Source organism: Pavona decussata, unplaced genomic scaffold (genome assembly GCF_977016875.1).
Source record: "Pavona decussata unplaced genomic scaffold, jaPavDecu1.1 SCAFFOLD_84, whole genome shotgun sequence".
Lineage (NCBI taxonomy): Eukaryota > Metazoa > Cnidaria > Anthozoa > Scleractinia > Agariciidae > Pavona > Pavona decussata.
This window is the reverse complement of record NW_028145502.1, coordinates 2,332,346-2,355,378: the sequence shown is the minus strand read 5'-3', so window position 1 is coordinate 2,355,378 and position 23,033 is coordinate 2,332,346. Positions and strand designations below refer to the sequence as shown.

The 23,033-nt window shown below is 39.2% G+C and overlaps 3 protein-coding genes across 4 annotated transcripts in view; 2 read left to right on the top strand and 1 right to left on the bottom strand.

The window, feature by feature from the left end:
* LOC146475408 (uncharacterized) overlaps nt 1–4,004 on the top strand; it is a 31,771-nt gene extending 27,767 nt beyond the window's left edge. For both annotated transcript variants that reach the window (XM_085115829.1, XM_085115828.1), the window contains exon 20: nt 124–4,004. In XM_085115829.1, coding sequence (XP_084971955.1) covers nt 124–1,876 — 1,753 coding nt within the window. In that variant the 3' untranslated portion in view covers nt 1,877–4,004. The remainder of the gene's footprint in view (nt 1–123) is intronic.
* Nucleotides 4,005–5,910: 1,906 nt separating this feature from the next.
* Nucleotides 5,911–15,476, bottom strand: LOC146475407 (ribosome production factor 1-like). The gene is made up of 8 exons (XM_085115833.1): nt 15,309–15,476; nt 13,606–13,686; nt 12,436–12,531; nt 11,687–11,840; nt 10,719–10,801; nt 9,239–9,417; nt 8,434–8,560; nt 5,911–7,710 (listed from the first exon to the last, which is right to left on the bottom strand). Exons 1-8 carry the CDS (start codon nt 15,474–15,476, stop codon nt 7,669–7,671), a joined length of 930 nt encoding a protein of 309 aa, XP_084971959.1. The 3' UTR covers nt 5,911–7,668.
* On the top strand, nt 15,454–21,440 carry LOC146475406 (aldo-keto reductase family 1 member A1-like). Its single transcript, XM_085115832.1, has 6 exons — nt 15,454–15,858; nt 17,087–17,357; nt 18,576–18,716; nt 19,595–19,800; nt 20,547–20,633; nt 20,801–21,440. Exons 1-6 carry the CDS (start codon nt 15,454–15,456, stop codon nt 20,864–20,866), a joined length of 1,176 nt encoding a protein of 391 aa, XP_084971958.1. The 3' UTR covers nt 20,867–21,440.
* The last annotated feature ends 1,593 nt before the right edge of the window (nt 21,441–23,033 follow it).

The following is a 23,033-nucleotide window of genomic DNA, read 5'->3' as shown; positions in this document are numbered from 1 at the left end:
ATACTGGCGATCCAGAGACCAGCATAGCTCTAAACGGACGCCGACCTACCCATCAAAAACGCAATTTATCAATTAACTAATATTGTCAACTGCCTATGTGACGCCTATTTTTTTAATTTAAAGGAAGCCAATGACGTCCTGGATTATGCAGTTGTGGATGAAAACTCACGATGAAAGCGAGTGGCCGGATCTGTCCATCTGCCAAGGGGATGATGCCACTCATGTGTTAGATGCAGCGAAACATCCTTCTGAAAAGAGCATCGAGAAGATGTGTTCCGAAGACTTCTTTGCTAAGCACGGCTACAGATATGTCGAGAGATCAGTTGATGGAGGCTATGATAATGAGACCTATATATATGCCAGCTGTCCACCAAGGTCGAGGTTAGAAGAAACCAGGACGCTTGTTAGAAACCAGGAGTGCCAAGAACCAAACAGCAGCCAAAGTAACGAAGCACAAGTAGCATCCGATGAGGACGCGTCGGGTTATTCACTTCCTTTTGAAGAGAACCAAATGCGTACTGCTTGCTACGGAGATGAAGGTATTGCTGGGTGTAAGAAGAGCCACAATGAGATCTGCGAACCTGGGAATTCTCAAAAGACAAGCCAGTACCAAACCCCTGCTGAGATCAAGGGAACGAAATACAACGTACAGCATGCTAACTTGGAATGCATGTATCGACCCAATTCCCCTAAATACGACAAGCCCACGGGTCTCCCAAAAGACGGCACATACTTTGGTAAATGCCAAAGGATGACGTGCAGCAGTGATCAAGAAGCAGATACCACCTATGACGATGTAAGAAGCCTGGATATTTACCAAAACAATTCATGTAAGAGGGATGAAGGAGACTGCACGATACAAGCAAACATCCGAAAAGACAGAGAATGCCAACACATGTCAGAGTTTTCACGATCCGAAGAACTTCAGTCTTTGGAGAAAGAAAGGGATCAAGCCTCTCCGTTTAGAAGAAACGAACAGTGCCACAAACCAAATAGAAGACAAAGTAACGAAGCACAATTTGTTTCTGATGAGGACGCATCAGGTTATTCACTTCCTCCAGAAGAGACAAGTGACAAGAGCGATGACACCAGGCTGTGCACCGACATTGAGAACCAAACACGTGCTGCTTGCTACAGAGATGAAGGTATTCCTGGGTGCAAGAGGAGACACAATGAGATCTGCGAAGCTGAGAATTCTCAAAATACAAGCCAGCACCAAACCTCTACTAAGATAAAAGGAAAGAAATGCAACGTACATAACGCAAATATGGATTTCGAGTACCCAACCAATTGCTCTAAATTCGACACGCCCACAGGTCTCCAAAAGATGTGCAACAGTGATCAAGAAGGTTGCGCGATATTTGACAAACCAGCGGGAATATACCAGAACATTCCTTGCAAGATGGGTCAAGGGGACTGCACCATACAACCAAACATTTCGAAAGACAGAAAATGCCAACCCGTGTCAGTGTTTGCACGATCCGAAGAACTTGGATCTTTGGAGAAAGGAGGGGATCTAGCATCTCCGTTTAGAAGATCAAAAGCAATCAGAAGGAAGAAAGCTCAACGATTTCAGTCCAAGAAGCAAGCGAAATGGGAACAAGGAAACAAAGAAAACATTTACGAAAACACAATCTCGCGTTCCCAGTGCGTGCCACAGAGCGAACCAGTGTACGCAAACATGCAAACGGAGGTGGAAACCAGGCATTCCAGCTGTGAGGGGTCCAGCAAAGAGGACGAAAACCTCTTCCATGAGGACGGTGTCGGAGACCCATCCCCTAACCATGGCCATGGGGCAGGAGTAAAGAGACACAATTCTGCTCTGCAAAATTTTCTCACTTCCGTTGAGGTTGACTTTGATGACTCATCGTTTTGATCCACATCCAGAACAGTCGTGGGTTATTTTTTAATCTTTATTTAATTTATTTGATCCACAGATTTTTCTTTTCATTCTTTTTCTCTTCTTCGGAAGAAAGATGATAATTTTTTTAGGCTTTCGCCGTGTTCACAATAAAGACGGATTGTTGTCTTGGGTTGGTGAAAAATTAAGACGAGCAATCTATGTAATAATCCGCCCCTAGAGACGGATTTTGAGGGCGAATTATACGTCCAAGAGGGATAATGCCTCTTGCACTGGAGTTCTATTTTGAATTCAAACTAAGAAGAAGAACTATCCGTGTTTACCGTGAAAACGGCCATTCACTCGTTCAATTGTCGTGAGCTCGGCTTATACGAAGCAATTGTACGAAACCGTTTCAGTTTATTACACAAGAGCTGTAAATTTTTAAAGCGACAGAGTTTTGTTATTAGCCACAAAACCCACAAATTTGCAAATTTTAGACTAGACTTTAGCCAGCAAAGGAAAAGTTTGTAGTAACCAAAAGTACGTTAACATCCTTTGTTTTTTTTTGGTTTTTTTTTTTGTTTGTTTTTTTTTTTTGGAGCAGAGGTCATCTATTAAAAAACGTTATACAAATTCCAGATTGTAGATTATATGTTGGTTGGATGTATTCGCCGTTTTCACAAGAGACTGATTGTTCGCCCTGTGTTGGTTAAAATTTTAGACGAGCAATCCATCTAACAATCTACCTCTTGAGACGGATTTTGAGGACGAATTTTATAGCGACATAGTTTTGCCATTTGCCACAATTTTAAAAATTTTAGATTAGACTTTAGCCTGCAAAGCTTTTTTTTTATATGTTACTGTAGAAAAGTTTTTTTCCGGGAAGTAAAAAATTTAGTATTAAACTTAAGTATGTAAACATTTTAATGCGTTTTTTGTGGCAGAGGTCATGTATGGGAAACGTTATCCAAATTTTGTTTCCAGATTGTAGGTAATCGTGTTTTGTGACGTGACGAAAACACTATGTCACAGTCAGCCACTGAGACTACAAAAATTAGTGTCTCAGGCTAGCTTAGCGTTTTTAGTCCTTGACCAAATCGTGGTTTGCTGCTCTCTCTTCAGGAATTCATGTTCTCAGTTTGTCGTTATACTTATGATTTCAGTTTTAACAATAGTTTTTATCAATTTCCGTTCCAGGACACACATGCACTCTACTATATGACTACTTTAATGTTACTTTTTTACTTTTAAAATATCAGTAATTGTAGGTGTAACTAGTTAGACGGTATTTGAAAAACAATATTGAGACAATGCATTTTAAGTTTTAAAGTTCTCGATAGTTTTGTAAGTTCCGTACACCAGACATTTAAATTGACCGTCTCATCTATTTTTAGTAACACTTAATTTCGTCCAATTGGAGATTTTAGGAAGCAATTCATAGGGATATGAGATTATGTAACTATAAATTAGGTAGCGTTTAACTTAAAAATAGGATAATTACCATATTATCATATTTTCGACGTAATAGACCACATGCAGTGTAAACAAGGACGCGTTAAGTATTCACTCAGTCACACGAATAGGCTCTACGACTTAGTCTCTTTTTCAAATTTAGGGAGTGTTGGCACACAGTCTTCTCTACAAAATAGTTTTCATTTATTTGCGAATATGTGTTAGGCCTCACTTTGATAACAGTGCTGGATCCACGGGTGGGGGTACCCCCTAAAACTTGTCTTCAGTTTTTAAATGCGTTCTTTCATAAGAGAAAAAAATACCGCACCGTTTTATAGTTTACCATGAAATGTTATCGAATATTTTGAATTTGCTGTACTAAAACTCGTTGTCAGTTGATACATTTAAACGGTATTGTCCTCTTTTTTTACGATGACGGATTTTGTATACTTGTATCCAATAATTAGTTAATGAGATGTATCAGAGCAAGAGAGTTACAAAGCGAGCAAATAGATTATTTTTGTTTTCCTACTATCTTCACGGATTTCAATATCAATTCAATTATTTTTATGATTTTCCGTGAGTTTTAATAGGAAGTTCTCAGAAATCATGGTGTAATACCCAAACAATAATTTTATGAGGTATATTTTTGTACAGAATACCTTGCCTTCTTTTTCAGTACATACAATAAAACTGAATGATTTCTAAAGTTTGGTCTTATATTTTTACCCTTACAACCAGAGAAATTCCAGGCTCATAAGATGTTTCCTTAAAGGCAAAATATAAGTATTTGTATGGGATTTTATCGTGAGCTCCGGCGATAATAGCCCCCGGAGCAGTCGTTTTTAGGGGGACTCGTATTACTTCCTCCCGGCTCCTCTTGTGGGAGGAGGTAATACGAGTCCCCCTAGAAACGACTGCATGGGAGGCTTCGGCGATAACAATTGTAAACATGTATAAAAACAGGAATTCATACGGCATATAAACGTTTTAACAAGTTTTAGCGCTTTGGTCTGTCTGTTAAATTAAACTGTTGTTTATATGGCATGAAACAGTCAGAAAACAACGCAGCGGAATCGTGTCATAAGATATGTACACTCTAATGACTGTTTTTATACATGTTAACGATTTTATCGAACTCGTGATAAGCCCCATACAAATCCTTATATTTCGCCTTTGAGGGAACATGTTGTGAGCCCGGGCCCCTGTCGCTCCACGCAAGTGGTTCATCCAGCAGACCTGCGCCCTTCAAAAGCTCTGTTTTCACTGGACCCTTATAACCTGCAGCTGCATTGTTTTTTAGGGTTGGGAGCATTGCTCTGTTGTTCGTTCTTTTGTTCTCCCGACCAACCATGTAAGACTTTGCAAACGGTCCAGGTCGTCCTGATTCATCCCCAGTTGTCCCCTTATGAGAAGATTCAGAAGATGTAAGTGTTCCATGGATTGAACACACCTGCGCGCGCACTCGCATTGGAACGAGGCCAGGCTCAATGCAACCGGTCCTTGCAAATTCAATGACGCATATCTCGAAAATCACCCAAGCAAAGCGTATTATACAATTAATAACCTAAAACGCAGTGGCAAAACAGCAAGTTGAGCCAAGAAAATGAACAGAGACGGGGGAGACGCAACCTTCCAGCGATCTGAACAAGGCTTACATGTCACGTGACCTGACCAAATCACTGTGAAAAAGACTTAAGCAGAGTCGAAAGCTTAGAATTTTACTTTCAATACGGTGTAGCGTGAAAACTTTATAAATTCAACCGAAAATTTACATCATTAAGGGGACAAAAATAAACCGACTATTTACTGTCGCTACGTCGTTGTATTTATCGCTATCTTTTTGACTGCGCACGCGTTAAACAGTTTTAGTCAATGATTTATCTTCAAAAGAATGTTCTTCCTTGTAAACAAACTCAACTGCGCTTATGTTTATCATATCTTAAGTTTAGTGAAGCAAATCAAACTAATTACAACACAGTTGACTGGCGTATAAAAGTTATATATGAAGGCCTTTGTGTCTAATTTGTTACTTTAAAATCAAGAATATAAATGAACGTCACGCTTATATCGAAACAAAACCAAACTTTAAGCTGCAAACTTTTTAAATGTGCTCGGTGGGGGATTTTGGCCTTTGGGCTTAAAATGTTGAATAACTTAGGACAAGGTCTATTGTCAACAAACGTTTGACGTTGTCAACAGTTATGCTTTACACTCTCACATGTACACTGTATACCAAAGCGAGTTTGCAAACTTAATTTTAGTCGTGTTGTCTGAAGCCGCTTTAAAACATCAATTCTGAGACTGCCAATTACCGCCTTACGTCATATCGGCCCTTTGTCCCCCCCCCCCCCCCCCCAAGTTTTGGTAGACTTAATTTAAATGAACTTTGACAAGCGAAACTGAAACTTAGAATGATCTGTTCAAAGAATCAGTAAAATTGTGTTCCTCTGCGATATCTGATGTGGATGATACCCCCAGGCCTGCAACTTTACGAACTTTTTCCTAAATTCGTATAAACTTTGTAAACTTTAAGCTAGATCTCGCATTAATCTATACACCGAGACCCACAAAATAAGATCGACCTTGAGGGCATACTCAATGTGTAAGACAGATTGGCGTGTTTCTAACTTCGTTAATTTTATTCTTTAATCCTATTTATATCAAAGCCATACTGAACTTAAGCTTCTTCCTCTGCTTGGTAGCTTTGAATGGTGTATGCTGTATGGGTATCGAGTATGTATGTTTTGATTTAGGAAAAGACATGTCCTTTGCCTTTGGCAGTATGGAGTTAATTAAACCAAATCTGACTGTCTTGTTATTCGACTTCAATGGCGAGTAGATCCGTCGCGGAAATGGTTCCTCTTTTTCACATATTCACTTCAGAGACGCTCAGAAAGTGTTTTCCAGTTACTCAAGTTAGTGTTGATTCCACTGAAGCAACTCGTTACTCGACCAGGTCAGCGTAGAGCTAACAGTATATAAGTTTGTTCGCCCCCGTGTATACAGACTGTACCGTAACAAACTCATCCACCAAAGTTAAATCCGCATTCGCTCACAATCAATTATAATTCGCGAAAGTCAGTGGAAATTCGCTTCGTGGAAGAAATTCTTCTCAAATAGATAGCTACAATATCAACCGAAACGCTTTAATATTGATCACGATAACATTGGGTGACAGTTTGTGAAGTCAGAGCGGCTGTAATCGTGTCCTTGTTACACTTCTTGAATCGTATGATGCTCTGCGCTTGGTATCGTCTTTGGCAACAGCGCCATCACTTTTGGGTCTAGGCACACTGTCCACGCTGATAGATCTTGCTCTTGTAACACCCTTCAAGGTGCTTGTATAGAGAGATTCTGCAGGCAACGGGGGTAAATAAGTCAATGAGTTTGACAGGCTTCTCTCTTTCGGAACCCTCAAAAGTGCATTGCTTTCCTCATGACTTATGTCCCTTTCCTTAACGGGCGGCAATACAAGAGGCGATTTCTTACCAGGCGTAGACATCCTTCTGTATTGCTGTTCAAAGCGATTTTGCGCCGCTTTCAGTTGACAAATCTCTCGTTCGAATTGTCGGTCAAGACGACATATTTCTTTCTGCAAGCCGAGTTTTACTCGAGAGTTATGCGCGTTCGCCCTTTTCCAGCTGCTTGAGGCCTTAAGTTTCTCCTCTTGCGATGTTTCCATCCTCTAACCAAGGTGAACTAACAACGTTAAAAGCCCGCTGTGTTACATTTGGACCAAGCTACGTGAGCTTTCGAAAGCATTAACAAATTGATTCAAACGGAATCGACCACAACAAAGCACGCACGACTGCATGACCGCATGGTTATTTGCAACAAGTTATTAAAGAGACCGTGAGAGAGTGCAATGATACATCTCATTATAATGATGAATTACAGCCGGGTAAAGAACCGTTCGATGAACGTAATGTACAATTAACACCCCCTGGGGGTACTGCTCAGAATTTTTGGCATCGACCTGCTACCCGGTTCTCAAACCCTAACCCTATTTCAAAACATTCTCGTGTTCATTTACCATAGAAAAGAATAAGATGCTACTGGTCTGTAGATGCAATGGAATGGTCCAGGGAATCGGGGCGTCGAAGTCCCCGGGTAACAGCTATGAAGGAGTCCTTCTCATGGCAGACATGATTGCGCCTTCGTCTTTCATTTCCGCTACCCTCCATTTTAATCCACGCCACTTCCCTTCAAGAAGTTCTGAATGCACCGCTGTGTTGGCCCTTTTCGTCACGGTATTACCACTGTGTTTCCACTGTATCGCCACGGTATTGCTGTCCTGTTGGAGATTGCATGTTGGAGAGGAAGCAGACGATCTCCTTTACATCGATAAGAATGACGATCCACTGGGACGATCAAAGAAAGAACTTTTTACGGCTTGTATCCATCTCCTTTCTCTGCATTAAAAAGACAACAAAACATTGTTGAACTAAACAAGTCGGGGGCGAGTTAGAATGCCAGGAGTAACTGCTGCTTTCAAACAACCCACTAGCATCCCAGTGAAAACCGATACCTTGACGCCTCAGGATCAATGGTTACGCCCATCCAGGGGGGAGGGGTAATACTCCTCGCCACTTTATGCTGGCTATCCTGAGATGGAATACCATCCCAACCAGCAGGGGGAGTCTTAATACTCCTAGTCACTGCTGAGCTTCCTGTGATGGACTAGCATCCCATCCAGGGGGAGTGGCAATACTCCTAGTCACTTTATGCTGGGTATCCTGTGATGGACTAGTATACCATACCGCGGGAGTAGTAATACTCCTTGTCACTACACATAGGGTATACTGTGAAGGACTAGCATTCCATCCAGGTGACAAGGGGAGTAGTAATACTTCTTTTTCACTTCATGCTGGGTATCCTGTGATGGACTAGCATACCATCCACAGAGGGAGGGGAGAGAGTAATACTCCTCGTCTCTGCCCGCTGGGTACCCTATGATGAACTAGAATCCCATCGTGGGTGATGTAGTAATACTTTGCCCACGCTTCGGTATTTCATTGCAAACTATACAAAATTTAAGGCTTAAATTGTGACTATTAAATAGCATTACGAGAACAAGGAAATACTCCCAAAAAGGCTTAAAACTATTTGCTAGTACATTAATTTCTCTTACAGACCTTGTGTATCCACTCGTACTCTCCAAATTTGGAGTCAAAAGTTCCTCGTTGTAAAGAGCGAAGCTTCAGAGTGAACCTGGGTCCAAGCTCCTGCAGACCTGCCTTCTTGTGATTCTTGAAAATATATCTGTGGAGGAAAGATCGATTAGGCGACATAACTTGTGACGCGCCAAGGAAATGGAGAGGATGTTTTCTTCACTATGAGCATGACACTTTTCAAACTTTGCAAAAAAAATGAAACATATTTTACGGCAACGATAACGTGTGCGTCAAATTGAAATATCACTTTGTAAGTTTTAATTTTGGTTAGAAGAGAGCCGTGTTTAAAGGCTCGAGTAGATCAAGATTGTGATCAAAGATGGCAGGGATTTCCCGCAAAATATAAGCAGGAAATACGATGGAGAAACGCTTGAGGGTGTTCAGAGTTCGTCTGCATATTTTTGGGCGCCACGAAGTTTTTTGGCTGTTAAAGTAATGTTTAAATAGTACACTTTGGACAAGAAAAAGTAAGCTGAAGTTAGGTCTCTGTGGCACATCGGTCATTACGTTATTATAAACAACTTCCAGTATAAAGTCAAGTAACGTAACGAAAGGCCAGCAAAATAATATCACGCTATCTTTGTGACTAAAATTATTCGATTGGCTCAGGTTTTAAAAATCTGCAAGGCGTACAATGGAAATAAACGAGGCCCCTTTTTAAGTCTTTATGGCTTTCTTGTTTTATTATTTGTTTTCCGTCGAATGTATACAGCTCCTGCTGTGCTCTCAGCTCCGGACTGTACTCTAATACATTAACTGCTTGTACCTGTGACGTCTAAAGAAAATGAAATCTCGTTGGTTGTGGAAGGTGACACACTGCCTGCCTTGGAACTGCGGATCATGAGGGAAGAGAGATGCCAACAGACGTGCAACAGAATGGCCGAGTCGTGTGCTGAAGTTATTGAGGATCACCTCAGGTCTGTGGCTTGTCATACGACCATGGTTCTAAGAGGAAAGGACGGATATATCAGTGAAGGAGCTTGGTAAATATAGTATCATGCTATTTAAAAGGGGAAGTATCACGCAAATTTGCTGTCATTTCAAAACCCAAAAATGTTTGTCTGTCGGCAGAAACAACCAAATAATTGTCAAGTTTGTTATAGTACATGTAAATTATCACCCCAGTGCAATAAAACTGTCGACTAGTGCCTCTGGCCAGAGAAAGAGTAGGTCGGTAAGGACTGAAAGTTGAAAAATGTTAGGCTAATGTTTTTCAAGTTCTCGCATTTTTGTTTCGAAAATGCGCTAGAACAGATCACGAGTTGTTCCTTTCAAAAATTGAGTTGATTTCTTTCCTCTCATCATTCTAGAATTATTTGGCAACTGATTGAGGTCTCATTTCATCATTTTTAACAAAAGATACCAAAAACCCCATGATACTTCCCCTTTAACAGCAATCAGAAAAATAGACTAGCTAACAAGGCCAGTAAATAAGTAAATAAATGGGAGCCAGACTCCTGGGCCCAGTTGTTCAAAGCCCGATTAAGATAATCCTGGATTAGCGTGAACTTTGACTCGAGTTTAATTACTAATCAACAAAGATTCTTCAAAAAGATTTTTGTCCCTCAGTTTTGACGTAGACTTTCCTTCAAAATTAGCTTTAAATTAGCTTTAAAAAAATTTTAAATTAACCAAGTGAAAACCTCAGTTAACCTTTAATCGTGGATTAGCGTTAATCGGGTTTTCAACAACTGGGTCCAGTTGTTCAAAGTAATCCTGGATTAACGCGAACTTTGACTCGACTTTAATGACTAATCATTAAAGATTCTTCGAAAAGACTTTTGTAAAATTATCTTTCCAAACCACTTTTATCGAACGAGAAGGAAAACCTCGGTTAACTTTGAATCGTGCATTAACGTTAATGGCTTTCCAACAACCAGGTTCCGGGAATTAAATAAATAGCACATATTCACGATATTCCATGTTCCCCATATAGGGCATGTATGGATAAAACCCCCAAGAAAATCGTTGGAAGAAGGCTGCTCTGTTTTCTCTGTGGTTACACACTGACCAAAGAAAAAGTTCAGATTTTTGGCAAAAGTTCTTCCGACATCCAGGGTGCCATCAAAGCGGCCATCGACATCGACTTGACTGTGTCCTCCTGAGTGAGGAATCCCCAGAGGAATGCGTGTTGAGGTGTAGGAGGCTGTTCAAGTCGAAGTTTCTCCTAGCTTTATCCTATAAATCTCGATTATGTTTCTGTTCACTCGGTGCGCTCGCTCCGCAACAAAAATCGTACACAGTACCTTGACGTCTTTTCCAAGTTTGACACTGCTCAACTTGAAGTGTGCAGTTGGTCCATCTGGTAAGTGACTTACAATTATTCCATCTGTTATCAACGAGTTAAGGATTTGTTTCACGTACAAGACCTGGTTGTTGAAACCCGACGAAACTACTCGAACCAAATCGAACGATTGGGTTCGATTTAGTTCGACAATCGAACACAATCGAAATCTCACAAAAAAAATTGGAGCATTCGATTGTTTCGTCGGGTTAAAAAGTAGGCTTAATTCGATCTTTATTCGGGTTTAACAGAAGAAATTTATTAACCAGGAACTATTAAACACAACTTAAACTTTCTCCTAACGTTACCCTCACACAGTTGAATTGGGCCTGGCTGCAGAAAAAATCCGTACGATCTTCGAATTCTGGTGGCGGGTTGGGGTTCGTTGGACTGGAGTTCCGAAGGCATGGTAGCCTGTGAACAGGAGATATAGGGCGAAGACTAAAATCGAGCTCGGAGAGGAGGAGGGGGGAGGGGTGGAGAGAAAAAAAGGGAGGGAGCCTGTGGGCATTCTTTTGTGCCGCCGTTTCGCCTCTTTGTAGTTAACCTGTGAGTAATATGTCAACAAGGTAATTTTACGCCAATCATTCCGCTCGAATGAGTCGGAATATCAATAATATCAATAATACTTGTAAATGACAGTTGTTAATAACAATAAAGTGTAAAGTGTAAAGTGTATAACACGAAAACGAGGTGCGCGACAACGAGGTCCAAAGCCCCTGAAAAAACTTAGAGGGGCGAACAATCTGCAGTCTTCACATGATGAAATCTCAAAATTTCCTGGCTTTACATAGAGACCGAAACGAAATTAGGATGCGTTCTCGTTCCTCGAACACACACAAAAAAAATAAAAATAAAAAAAAATAAAGGACTGCTCGTAATTTAATTGGTAACCATTGCAATACTTTTGTTTGTATAATAAAAGGATACTTGGTAATTTTCTGTCTTCGTTGACAACTACAAGAGCTGTAAATCCTTTCTCCTTAGCCTGAGGAATTATTTTCTTCAAGTCTAGACCTTTACGCACACGGACTTCTGAATTAGGAATAATTCTCTGGAGTTCCTCCATGAACTGGACTGTTTTCTAACAAGAGCAAAAAAATGTTTGTTTCTTAATTATTATCGACCAAACGCTGTAAACGCTTTTAAATTAAATTCTACAAATTTGCCATCAGTGAAAGAGTGCAAACTGGGCCAGAACAACATGGTGTAGTGTAGGTGTGGAGTTCAAGATGTTAAGGGGGGATTTTACCTAAATTTGAATGCAATTTGAAGAGGTTTTAAGAAGAGATAGAAGAAAGAAAATGATTTTTTGAACAACAACAGACAGTTGATACCCATGCAAGAGCAACCCAGGTTGCTAGTGGACTAACTTGGTGTCCGTCTATTAATTATTAACTACAAATTCTAATTATAAAACTTCACTAAATCTTCAAATTTCTTATTTCTCTTAATTTTACCAATCCTTCTAGAAAAACTATCTCCTCCAAATATACCCAAAAATTCACAAAATACCCCACAACACAGATTCACGGGATGATGATAGAGTTTTTGGATTGCTTGAAACGTGAATGAGATATTTCCATTAAAGCCATGTCAAGTGGCAGAAAAAATGGCATTTAGGTGAAATCCCCCCTTAACGTGTCATTAATAATAAATTATTAGTTATCCATTCTTACCACTTTGGATCTGTCGCTGGAGGTGATGAGGACTTTTGGCGTGACCTCACATCTGAAGTATGCTGCTAATTCATCAGTCTCTTCATCATTAATTACCTGTTGTCAATTAAGTAAACATACTGAAAAACCATGCAAGTTCTTAAATAAGTTTACATGTACAAATGCACTGAAATTGTGATTTGTTTGCTCTATCAGAAGTTTTGTTCATTTTTTCCAGTTATAACTGAGCTATAAAGCTTTTTTGATAGGTCGCTTTTTGTTACAAGTTTTGGCTCACATTTGCTGGATTTTTGGTAAGTATGCTTCAATTCCTTCTAGAAACATTGCTCCAAGAATTTTTCGCTTTTTTGTGGTTCAGTTGGAGTAAAAAGATTTCCATTTTTACCACAAAACAAAGCACATTAAGCAGGGGATAAAACATCCAGGCAATGTCTCCTGCAGGACTTATGCAGCAAGATGCAGTATTATATAGAGAGGAGTGTTTTACTGGAAAATACATGTACACCACTCATAAAATTCGCACGAAGCTACATCCGGGACCTAAGTGACGTATTTTCCATCTCCTCACTAGTGAGGATATTGATGATGTCATTTCCCACCTCTTCACGGTTGTTTGTACAAACTGTTGGAGAAAAATGATGAGCAATAGATTTGTCTAATGTACAGTGTATATACATTGTAACAAAAAGAAAAATAATTACATGGTGGCTTGAAGATATGAATTTTATTTTCTTGTGTTAAGAAACAATATTTTACCACTCAAAAATAAAATTTGTATCTTCGTGCTGCCGTGTAATATCCTCTTGTCATATCCTCTATGTATTGAAGATATTGAGAGGACAGTACGCCGCTGAACATGTATGCATGTTCTCCCAACTGTTTTATACATATATGTCATGGCGTTAAATACTGTAAAGACAATAATTATCTTTGGGGATCATTTCCTTCAGTCTTATGCCCTGATTATTTGATCAAGTAAAGGTGTTATAAATAAAGAAATTAAATTACACTGACACTGAACAAAAGCTTGATTACTGGCTGCTGTTTGGGACACGAGCCCCCGCTCCTCACCCAAAAGCTCTTTTCAGGGAGGAAGTCCCAGACCCAAGACAACAGCAGATATCAAACCACACTGAAGAGAAATTCTGCACAGCTACAGCTGTAGCTTACCTCCTCATCCTGTGGTTCTACAATGGTCTCATCAACAACACGGGTGTTATCAATGGTTCTTGGAACTTGCTTAGGTGGAGCCTACCAACAAATACAAGACCAACATATAACTATTACAATTATTATTTACATGTACTTGTTTGATGTCCATATCGCTATCGCTCAGTAATATGTGGACCAAAGTGCTATAAAATGGGCAGGGGTATTTTGCAGAATGCTGAGTGTAGACTATAATTATATTTATAATAATGCGTAATTGCTTCACCTGAAATGTTGTAGATGAACTTGATATGCTACTTTCTACAATGATATTATTTAGGCCTAAGCACCTCTCTTTTGTACATGTACATATAAATTGTCTTTAGGGTTAAGCACTGGTTATAGAGACAGCTTTTTAGTTTTAGTAGTTGTTATCAATGACAAACATGTGACATTATATGACTTATATCGATTCGGTGCTCGGCATTTTGCGCTCTGCAAAATATCCCTGTCAGTGCTAAACAGAAGATCATGAAGTCTAAATCCCAACTACAGTAAACCACCAGTGTCCTAAAATAACTGGTAAGAACACATGTTGCATAACTGTCAAGTCTCCAGGAAAGGCCTTATCACGGTTTTTGACGCCATTGTGATGGGTAGGCAAACAGGTATGAAATAACAGTGTTTGTATGGAAATCCGATGTCAAATAATTTTCATAAAACATCGCTTCTGAAAAGTTCATGAATTGGAAACTTTTGGCACTAGGAAAAGGATTTTAAGAACAAAATTGGAGGGATGTAGCTGTGACAGAAAGCGTCCAGTCGTGTTTTGAACTTTCCATACATTTGTCTGTATAGCGAACCAGCCGTGAACTGCTACTAAAAATAGTTCGCGGGAAAAAATACAGGAAAATGTATGGAAAGTTCAAAACATGACTGGACGCTTTCTGTCACAGCTACATCCCTCCAATTTCGTTCTTATAATCCTTTTCCTAGTGCCAAAAGTTTCATGAATTTTTCAGAAGCGATGTTTTATAAAAATTATTTGACATCGGATTTCCATACAAACACTGTTATTTTAAGCCTGTTTGCCTACCTGTCAAAATGGCGTCGAAAACCGTGATAAGGCCTATTATGCAGAAACCTCCTGGATTTGGACCACAACTTCTGGTCTCCCAGACAGTATCAAAAATCTCCGAAATACATGTGTGACTCAGCTTAGCTTATCAGTCAAACATACACTCATAATTATACATGTTCTGTGAATTAAACTTTTGTTCTCTCCTTCACATTTTTGCCCCTCAATATATTTTGCAGATGTTACAGAAGGTTACAATAGTTGAAATCTTTCCAAATTTTAACCAATGAAAATCATGTTTACACTTTCAGTAAAAGATGGCGGACAAGGATGGATGAAAGTTGCTCTTCTAAGTCTAGCGTCCGATAAAGGCAAGCAATTGTTAGCTAAGCCATGGAACATGCTTTTGCTGAAATCTGGAGGCGATCAGAACTTTCTGGGGAAACTTTATTATGGCTGTTCTCCTCAGCGGATTGCGACATGAGTAAAATGATACAGAAGAGTAAAATCAGTTGTTTCTTTCTTGCAACAAGAAAGACGTGTGTTCAAACGCTGGTGCTAGTTTATTACACCAGCGTTTGTTCACACGTGTTTCTGCATTTTCTGATTTTGTCTCGTTTGATCAGGATAGCGCGTTTCCACTAACCTCATCTTTCTCCTGAGATTCTTCCTGTTTCCTTTTGCGTTTTCTTTCTCTCTTTTCTTTGCCCTTCCTTAGTTTTTCTTTTTGGTAAAGAGCGCTGCGTCTGATCTTGTTTTTTACTTGAGAAAACTCCACATTTTTTGCTTCTATGGCCGCCATCTTTGTCAACATTCACATGAAGATCCAGTCTTCCACGTCCGAAATGGGGACATGTAACCTCGCCTCACCTCATGCAGCCGCAATCAGATCACTCATAAATTGGGCTCGTGGCATTTCAAGAGTGGTTTTAGCTTCTCCAACCAGTGTTTGGTTTAAATTTTGTGAAGTAGAGAACTTTAATCTGCTTTTTCCAGTGACAATGCAAACTGCCCAGTTAAACAACGGAAGATCAATTCCACTGGTTGGTCTTGGAACGTGGAAGAGTCGGGTGGGACAGGTTGGCCAAGCCGTGAAAGTGGCAATCGAGGCTGGCTACAGACATATCGACTGTGCAGCGATTTATGGCAATGAGAAGGAAATAGGAGAGACTCTCAAGTCGTGCATTGGAACTACGGTAATGTAGTTATCTGGGCAAGAATAACATCGATCAGTCAGTCTTGCAGTAAACAGAGTAAATAACCTCCGATAAGTCGCGTGACAGGTTGCTGTTCCACCCTGTCAAACGGTACTCTAGGCAATACTTTACTGTGAGTTTATTTTTTAAAGCTTAAATTTTCAATGGCAGTTCAGCATATTTTGCTATTGTTTTAAGGTCAGTTATTGGTATGGTTTCGGCCCCAGATTAATTTACGCAGTACAAATGCCCAAAAGTGACCAACGCCTAATTTCTCCCAATGAGAATGGCTGATGATCGTGAGAAGTCAGCATTTGATCACAAGGTCAAAATTATTCATGGATCTTTTGTCACTTTTCAAAGCCTATAGGTGGTTTTCATTGCCGCCATGTTGGTGGACAAAACAAAAGAAAATTTGTTCACAAAGTTTGCATAAAAATGGGAGTGAACTCCCAGAGGAGAAAAATCTGATTGTTCCTAACATGGCCGCCATGACGTCACATGCAAACCATCAATTTTGGCAAGCAAGATTCCCACACAGCCTCATATAATCTAAACTGCATTCACACTTGTCATTTTTGGAGGAGGGACCTTAGCATGGCAGTGGTACATGTATAATACGTGTAAGCATTAATGTATGGGACTGTATGGAAATCTTTTCCCTATTTTTATAATTTTTGCCAATGAGCGATCCAAGGGAAAACGTGAGGATTGCGAGGCACAGTTCCAATGCACATGAGATATTCAATGTATGCAGAAGAAATTTCTCAGCACTTTCAAGAGATGTAATATGAGCTTAAGCTTGTTGTAGTCCTTGGCCAACTTTACCTGTGCCTTTTCTTACAATACAATACAATATTTATTTTTCCATATACACAACATTTACAGATGGAAAAAAAAATAAAGAAAATTGATGAAAGAAAATAAATGGCGAGAAAACCTGAAAGAAACCACGAGGCTTAATTAACAAGTCAGGCTTCCTCACTTAAAATAACTATTCCTATATTAGAATAACAATATGGACTTATGGTAATTAACTTTGACAGCGCACACGTACACACACACACATGTTAAGTAAGTTAGTTAAGAATTACAGCCTTACAGAAGTTAATACCTAGAGAGGAGAAATTCTTTAAGCTTTAGTTTAAAAGAAGCGGAGGAGGGAGAACTAGTTATGTCAAAATTTAGCGAATTATCATTTTGTGGCATTATCATTATCATTTTGTAGGTAAACAGGGAAGATATTTTCATTACTTCAAAACTTTGGAACACTAGACACAACCCTGTAGATGTACGGCCTGCACTGATGGGTACACTGGAGGATTTAGGGTTGGATCACCTCGACCTGTACCTCATTCACTGGCCATTGTGCTTCAAAGATGGTGATGAGAAATTCCCAAAGGATCAACAAGGGAATATGATCTATGCTTACCATCATCCGTGTGACACTTGGGAGGCCATGGAGAAGCTTGTTGATGAGGGTCTTGTTAAAGCAATTGGTAAAAAAATTATCCACAAAGTTAAATACAGTCAACTCTTACCTTGTCGACATCTCGCTATTACGGACACCCCGATAATACGGACAGCAGTTAAATCCCCAGCAAAAGGAAATTACAGATGTTTAAATGAAATAAATTCCTGCTATTACAGACTCTCACTATGAAGATCACTAACTCCAGTCCCGAAGGTGTCCGCAATGAAGGGAGTTAACTGTATGTAGCTATTTTATTTTATTAGCTTCACCTAACAATTATTATAGACACACACACAAAAAAAAATACAAGATAACAGGATGCAAACAACTATTACGAAGGCAGGAACACTGCAACAGTGCATGCCAATTACTGGGGTCCCAGGAGGTTAAAAATACTAAAAAAGCAGTCAACGAATGTGAATCACATACAACAAGAAATAGGGTGATTAAGAGGTCTAGCAGCATTATACTTGAGGCATATTGTCTTGTGTGTCCTTGGATCGTCCGGGTTATACATGTAACTAGTACCTAATCCTTCCAGATAGTAATTGAACATCATATTCTTAAACGTGTCCAGGTCAACTGATTCTAGGTCCATGTGATTGGCTAGGGTGATCCATATATGACAAGATCTAACAAATAAGATTTTTGATATGTAGTAGTTTTATATTTTTTCGGGATTACTAGATAAGAAGCGAGGGCTAACTTATCACTGGCAATTTTTGCAACATCAAAAATCATTCCTGTGTTTTTCAGGATTGTGTAATGAACAGTGATTTAATGAAATAACAATGTCTAATCTTTACTCGTCAGTTTTGATTTTTTGCTCCTTAAGAAATGTTCTTCCTTCCTCATAGCATAGTAAAAGGCAGTGGTTATGAAGCCTGACAAACTTCTTTGTTGTGTGTTGGCATTTTTGGCCTTGACCGTGCACAGACTACAATAGATGTTGAAAGTGCCAGAGCAACTGACCAACAGAACCTTCTTGTTTTAAGATATTCAAATGTACTGTGAACATGTAAACAAAGGATTGTGCATTTTCATGGCTATTCCAACATAACCAGTCTGTCAATTAACTAGTCTCATGGCCAGTCATAATTACACAATGTTTTGCAGGAACATGAATTGATTTAAATTATCATACATGTAGGTCATTTTTCTTCCTTCCAATCTAGCTGTTTAACAGTGCTTTAGTTGTGTGTGTTCTACTCTCATTTCTCTTATCTGGAATTCTTTTTTGCAGGTTTATCAAATTTTAACAGTCAACAAGTAGATGAAATAATAGCTAAAGCAAGAATAAAGCCTGCGGTTCTTCAGGTAGAGTGCCACCCTTATCTGAATCAAGCTGAACTTGTAGAGCACTGCAGGAAAAGAGGTGTTGTAGGTGAGGTGATTCACAAAGTTATCCTCTTGAATTAAATTGACACTAATTTGTGTTGAACGTACAGCAGAACCCCTTTAATATAACCACCTTCAGACTGTGAAAATGTGGTCACAATAACCCCAGACCTCCAGGTGTTGCTCAGTCAAAAAGGGCGATGTGGTGGTTGCAAGTTTGAGTCCTGGTCAGGGTAGAGAAATAACTTTTATCCTTTTATCTTTTTTCGTAACTAAAGCTATTGTTGTAAGCACTCTAAAGGCTCCAAATAAATAAGTTTAAAATTATGGCAAATTCAACAGCCTTGCAAAGAAAGCTGGGCAAGATAATTTTCACACTGGGCACAGATTTTGGGTAAAATGTGAAGGTCAAGGTGCTGGTGGATTTTATTTCAGAAATCCACAGGAAATTATGGTGAAGACAAAAACAAGAACTTGCCCTCTTCAGCTGAAAAAGCTGAATGCATGGGAAGATCAATAACTGTGTAAAGTTTATTTCTACATATTTTATTGCTTTAGTTCGTAAGTGAATTTTCTATACAATGTTTGTAAGTAAACATCTGGTTCTTGCTATCAGACACTGAGCTTGGGTTACCTCTGATCAGACACTGACATTCCGATTAAGAAAATAACCTTTTCTGGTGAGAGTGGGAGTGGTGGGGAGGGACAGGGAAACCTGTTCCTATGTGAGAGACTAAAAGTATTCAATTACTGAGGTCGATCGAACCAAGAAAGAGAAAAGTGAAAAAGAATCCAGGAGGTGTATAATGGGGAAATAATTTGTCCGTTTATTAAGCCTTTTGGTTTTCTTGTTAGCTGTAGGATGCTAGTGTTGGGCAGAAAATGACAGCTGTAATTAAAATATCCCTTTTATATTTTTCACAGTCACAGCTTACAGTCCTCTTGGATCACCTGATCGTCCCTGGGCAAAGCCTGAGGAACCATCCCTATTGGAAGATCCCAAAATGTTGGAAATAGGCAAAAAGTATGGCAAGACACCAGCTCAGCTATGCATCCGCTTCCAAATGCAAAGGGGTGTGTCTGTTATTCCCAAGAGTGTCACCCCTGCTCGCATTAAAAGCAACTTTGAGGTAAGTAGTACCTCATATTAACATTATATTTTTTTTAATTCTTGGGGTGGGCGAAGGAGGGGTATATTTTATTTTCAGGCCTCAAGAAAGTTCTGTTAGGTAGGAGGTAACCCTCAAAGAGAGAGTTAAGCTTATTTCAAATCTTGTCATAAGCGGCAAAGATTTCTTGTGGGTCTTACTCCCTTAGAACTCCCTAAAAACATTTGCATAAATTAAGGCGGCAAATTGTTAGCCAATCACATGCCTGCCTAGTTAGCATTGCATGATCCAATAGGCATCAACACATGTTTTCTTGTTAAAGTTATAAATGACATAATACGTGTAATAATACAAATAATATAAATTAAACAAATTAACATAATACAAATTAAACAAATTAACCCCTTTGATCACCACTCAAATCAGCATTGTGACAACTTTGGAAAACTTTGCTAATTTTGATGTTAAAACTTGCAATTTATAAAACAAATAGATTTCATTCATTCAGTCACGCTACTGAGGCTACTCCCCTGTGGCTTGTAGTGTACTTTGTTGTTATTACCATGTTTTGGTTTGTACATTGTCAAAGCTCAAAACCTTTATGGAAGGTTTTCAGTCTCTTTCTCCTCCTCCTCCTCCTCCTCCTTCTTCTACCGCCCTTGAGCAATTTTTCTTGCAACTTGTGTTGCAACAAAAGTGCGAGACAAGGTGCAAGAAAATATATGCGAGTGTAACAGCACCTTAATTATTGTATTCTTTGAATGCAGGTCTTCGATTTTGAACTGTCAGATGAGGACATGAAGGTGATTGAATCATTCAACGTTCCCTTCAGAGTCTGTATTCCAATGATAGAGGTGAGTCAATTGATTAGTCAAAGTACAGGTACCTTTTGGCAGAGCTATAGGTTGAGGCACTCTTGGAAAAATAGGCCTTTATATTCACAATGCAATTTTGTTACAAGAATTACAAAAATTCTTGCCTGTAACGGTACAATAACATTATTAAAACTTTTTTTTTTTAGGTTGATGGAAAGAGAGTTCCAAGAGATGCAGGCCATCCCCACTATCCATTTAATATTCCTTATTAATTTGAGTCTCTTGCAATTGCACACCACAATGCAACTTAAAATATTTGATATTGTAGCTTTTTTTCATTTTTCGTTCTTTTTCACATTACATTGTCCGAATTAAATATTTTCTCTTTTAACTGAAAGGGCAGAGAAACGTTATCACCACAGAAGATAAAAATTATCCATTCGTATCTATCTATCTGTACCTTTTAGTGTGTAACTTGTCCGTTTATCACTGACAGAAAACTATGGGTGTATCCGTAAAGCGTTTCTCCTTTCTTTCCCGTCTAAACTCCAATTAGAAAGATTTTATATTTCCATCTTGGTGAAAATTGTCTGCCAATAATGAAAAAAAAAGCTATAGATCTTCTCCAAAAATGTGTAGGTTTTCAGCAGGTAAACGCATTAAAAATATTGACAGTGGAATTCGGGGGTTTCTGACGGCCTCGCCGTTTCAACTGGAATAACCTCCCTTCGCGTGTTTAGTACTAGTACTTTTAAAATAATGCTCATAATTTATCTAGAAACGACAGAAACCTGTGTACCGATTAAATTTGTAACTTAATAAAAGAATATGTCAACTTTTCAAAAATGTGTAGTCGTTTGAATTTGTACCGTAATAGGTTTTTATTTCATTAATACAACGCTTTCACCTTTTCTTCTACAACTTTGCCCCGATACGAGGAAATTGATCCCTCAAGGGTAACAGAAAATTGCAGTCCAACTAAAGCCGCCGTTACAAGTTGAAACTTTTAGCTAAAACTTGAGTCAACGGCGCTGCGAAACAAGTTTCAACAGGCGTTGCACCGTGTAAAAGAGTCGGTTTCGTGAAACTTTTTCGAACTCCCGTTGCGAGACAAATTTCACGAAAAGTAGAACCGCTTTCTACTTCTGCAACGGCTCGCGACGGTCGCAGTGGTGAAAAAACAAGAGTTTCACCGTGTAACACCACTTCGTGAAACTGGTCTCGTTTGCCGTTGCACACAAGTTTCAGCTAAAAGTTTCAACGTGTAACGGCGGCTTAAGTTGGATGGTTTCACACCGTTTACACTTGACAAGCTCGTCTTTAGTTTTACAAACCGATGCAGTAACGAGCTCATCACGTGATCACGAGCGTATTAGTTTGAAAGTCAGCGTTCAATTTGAGAACTCCTAAAAAGTAACGAGTGATCACAAGCCACAAAATCTCGTCCGACTTCCAATACTCAACGAAACTGCGCGTTTTCAGGGTTGCCAAATTATTGTCAATTAATGATCTCTGTTGACGTTCTGTCTTGCAATGGAATCGTTTCGTTCTCTCACGACTTTCAAATGTGCACTACTTACTGGAGTTAATTTGAGAATGGGCTACGCGCATGCATTGTTACTTTTGAAATCTCTTTGCATGCTTACTTACGAAAGACGTTGTAGTAAAGTAAGTGGATTAAGAACATCTACGCTGTAATTCGTCATTTAGACACCTGGCACCAGTTGTTCAAAGGCCGGATAACTTTATCCTGTAGATAAGTCACTATCCGACAGTTTCAATCTGTGCAAAGATTTCAGTATTTCATCGTGTACAAGCGAATATGCACACTCTAACCAAAGTCTAGTTTAGGAGTGTAAAAACCTTGGACAATGTTTAATGTGAAGTATATTTTAGACCCCGAGTAGTACCTTATCCAGCGGATAAAGTCATCTGGCCTTTGAAAAACTGGGGCCTGTTATATAATTTTAAGAACCTTGCAATAAAATATATGAAGACTTATTTAGGCTGACCTTAAAAAAAGTAGGGTCATAAATGTGGGTGTTTACTGTAGTAGGATTATTTGATCATTAACAAAAGAAGCTACTTTTTTCTTTTTTTTTTTTTTTTTAATACGACTTATAACACTATGGCCATCTTTCCTTTCGGCCCGCGCCAAATTCGCGAATAGAGCGCTAAGAGTCTGGAAACTAGGTCCTCTCCAGTGTCTCTGCCAAAAATAAAAAATTGCGGCAGCTGAAGCGAACGAGGGAATCGCGAATAGCTTTTTTTCCAAGACTATTTCTAAAGCCGATTGAAAATTTAAAAAAAAATTGGTGCAAAAATTCACGGCTAAAATCTTCAACATTGAGATTACATTTCTGGAATATTAACGGTTTGCATGTGACGTCATGGCGGCCATGTTGTTGTACAGGAACAATAAGAGTTTTCACCTCTGGG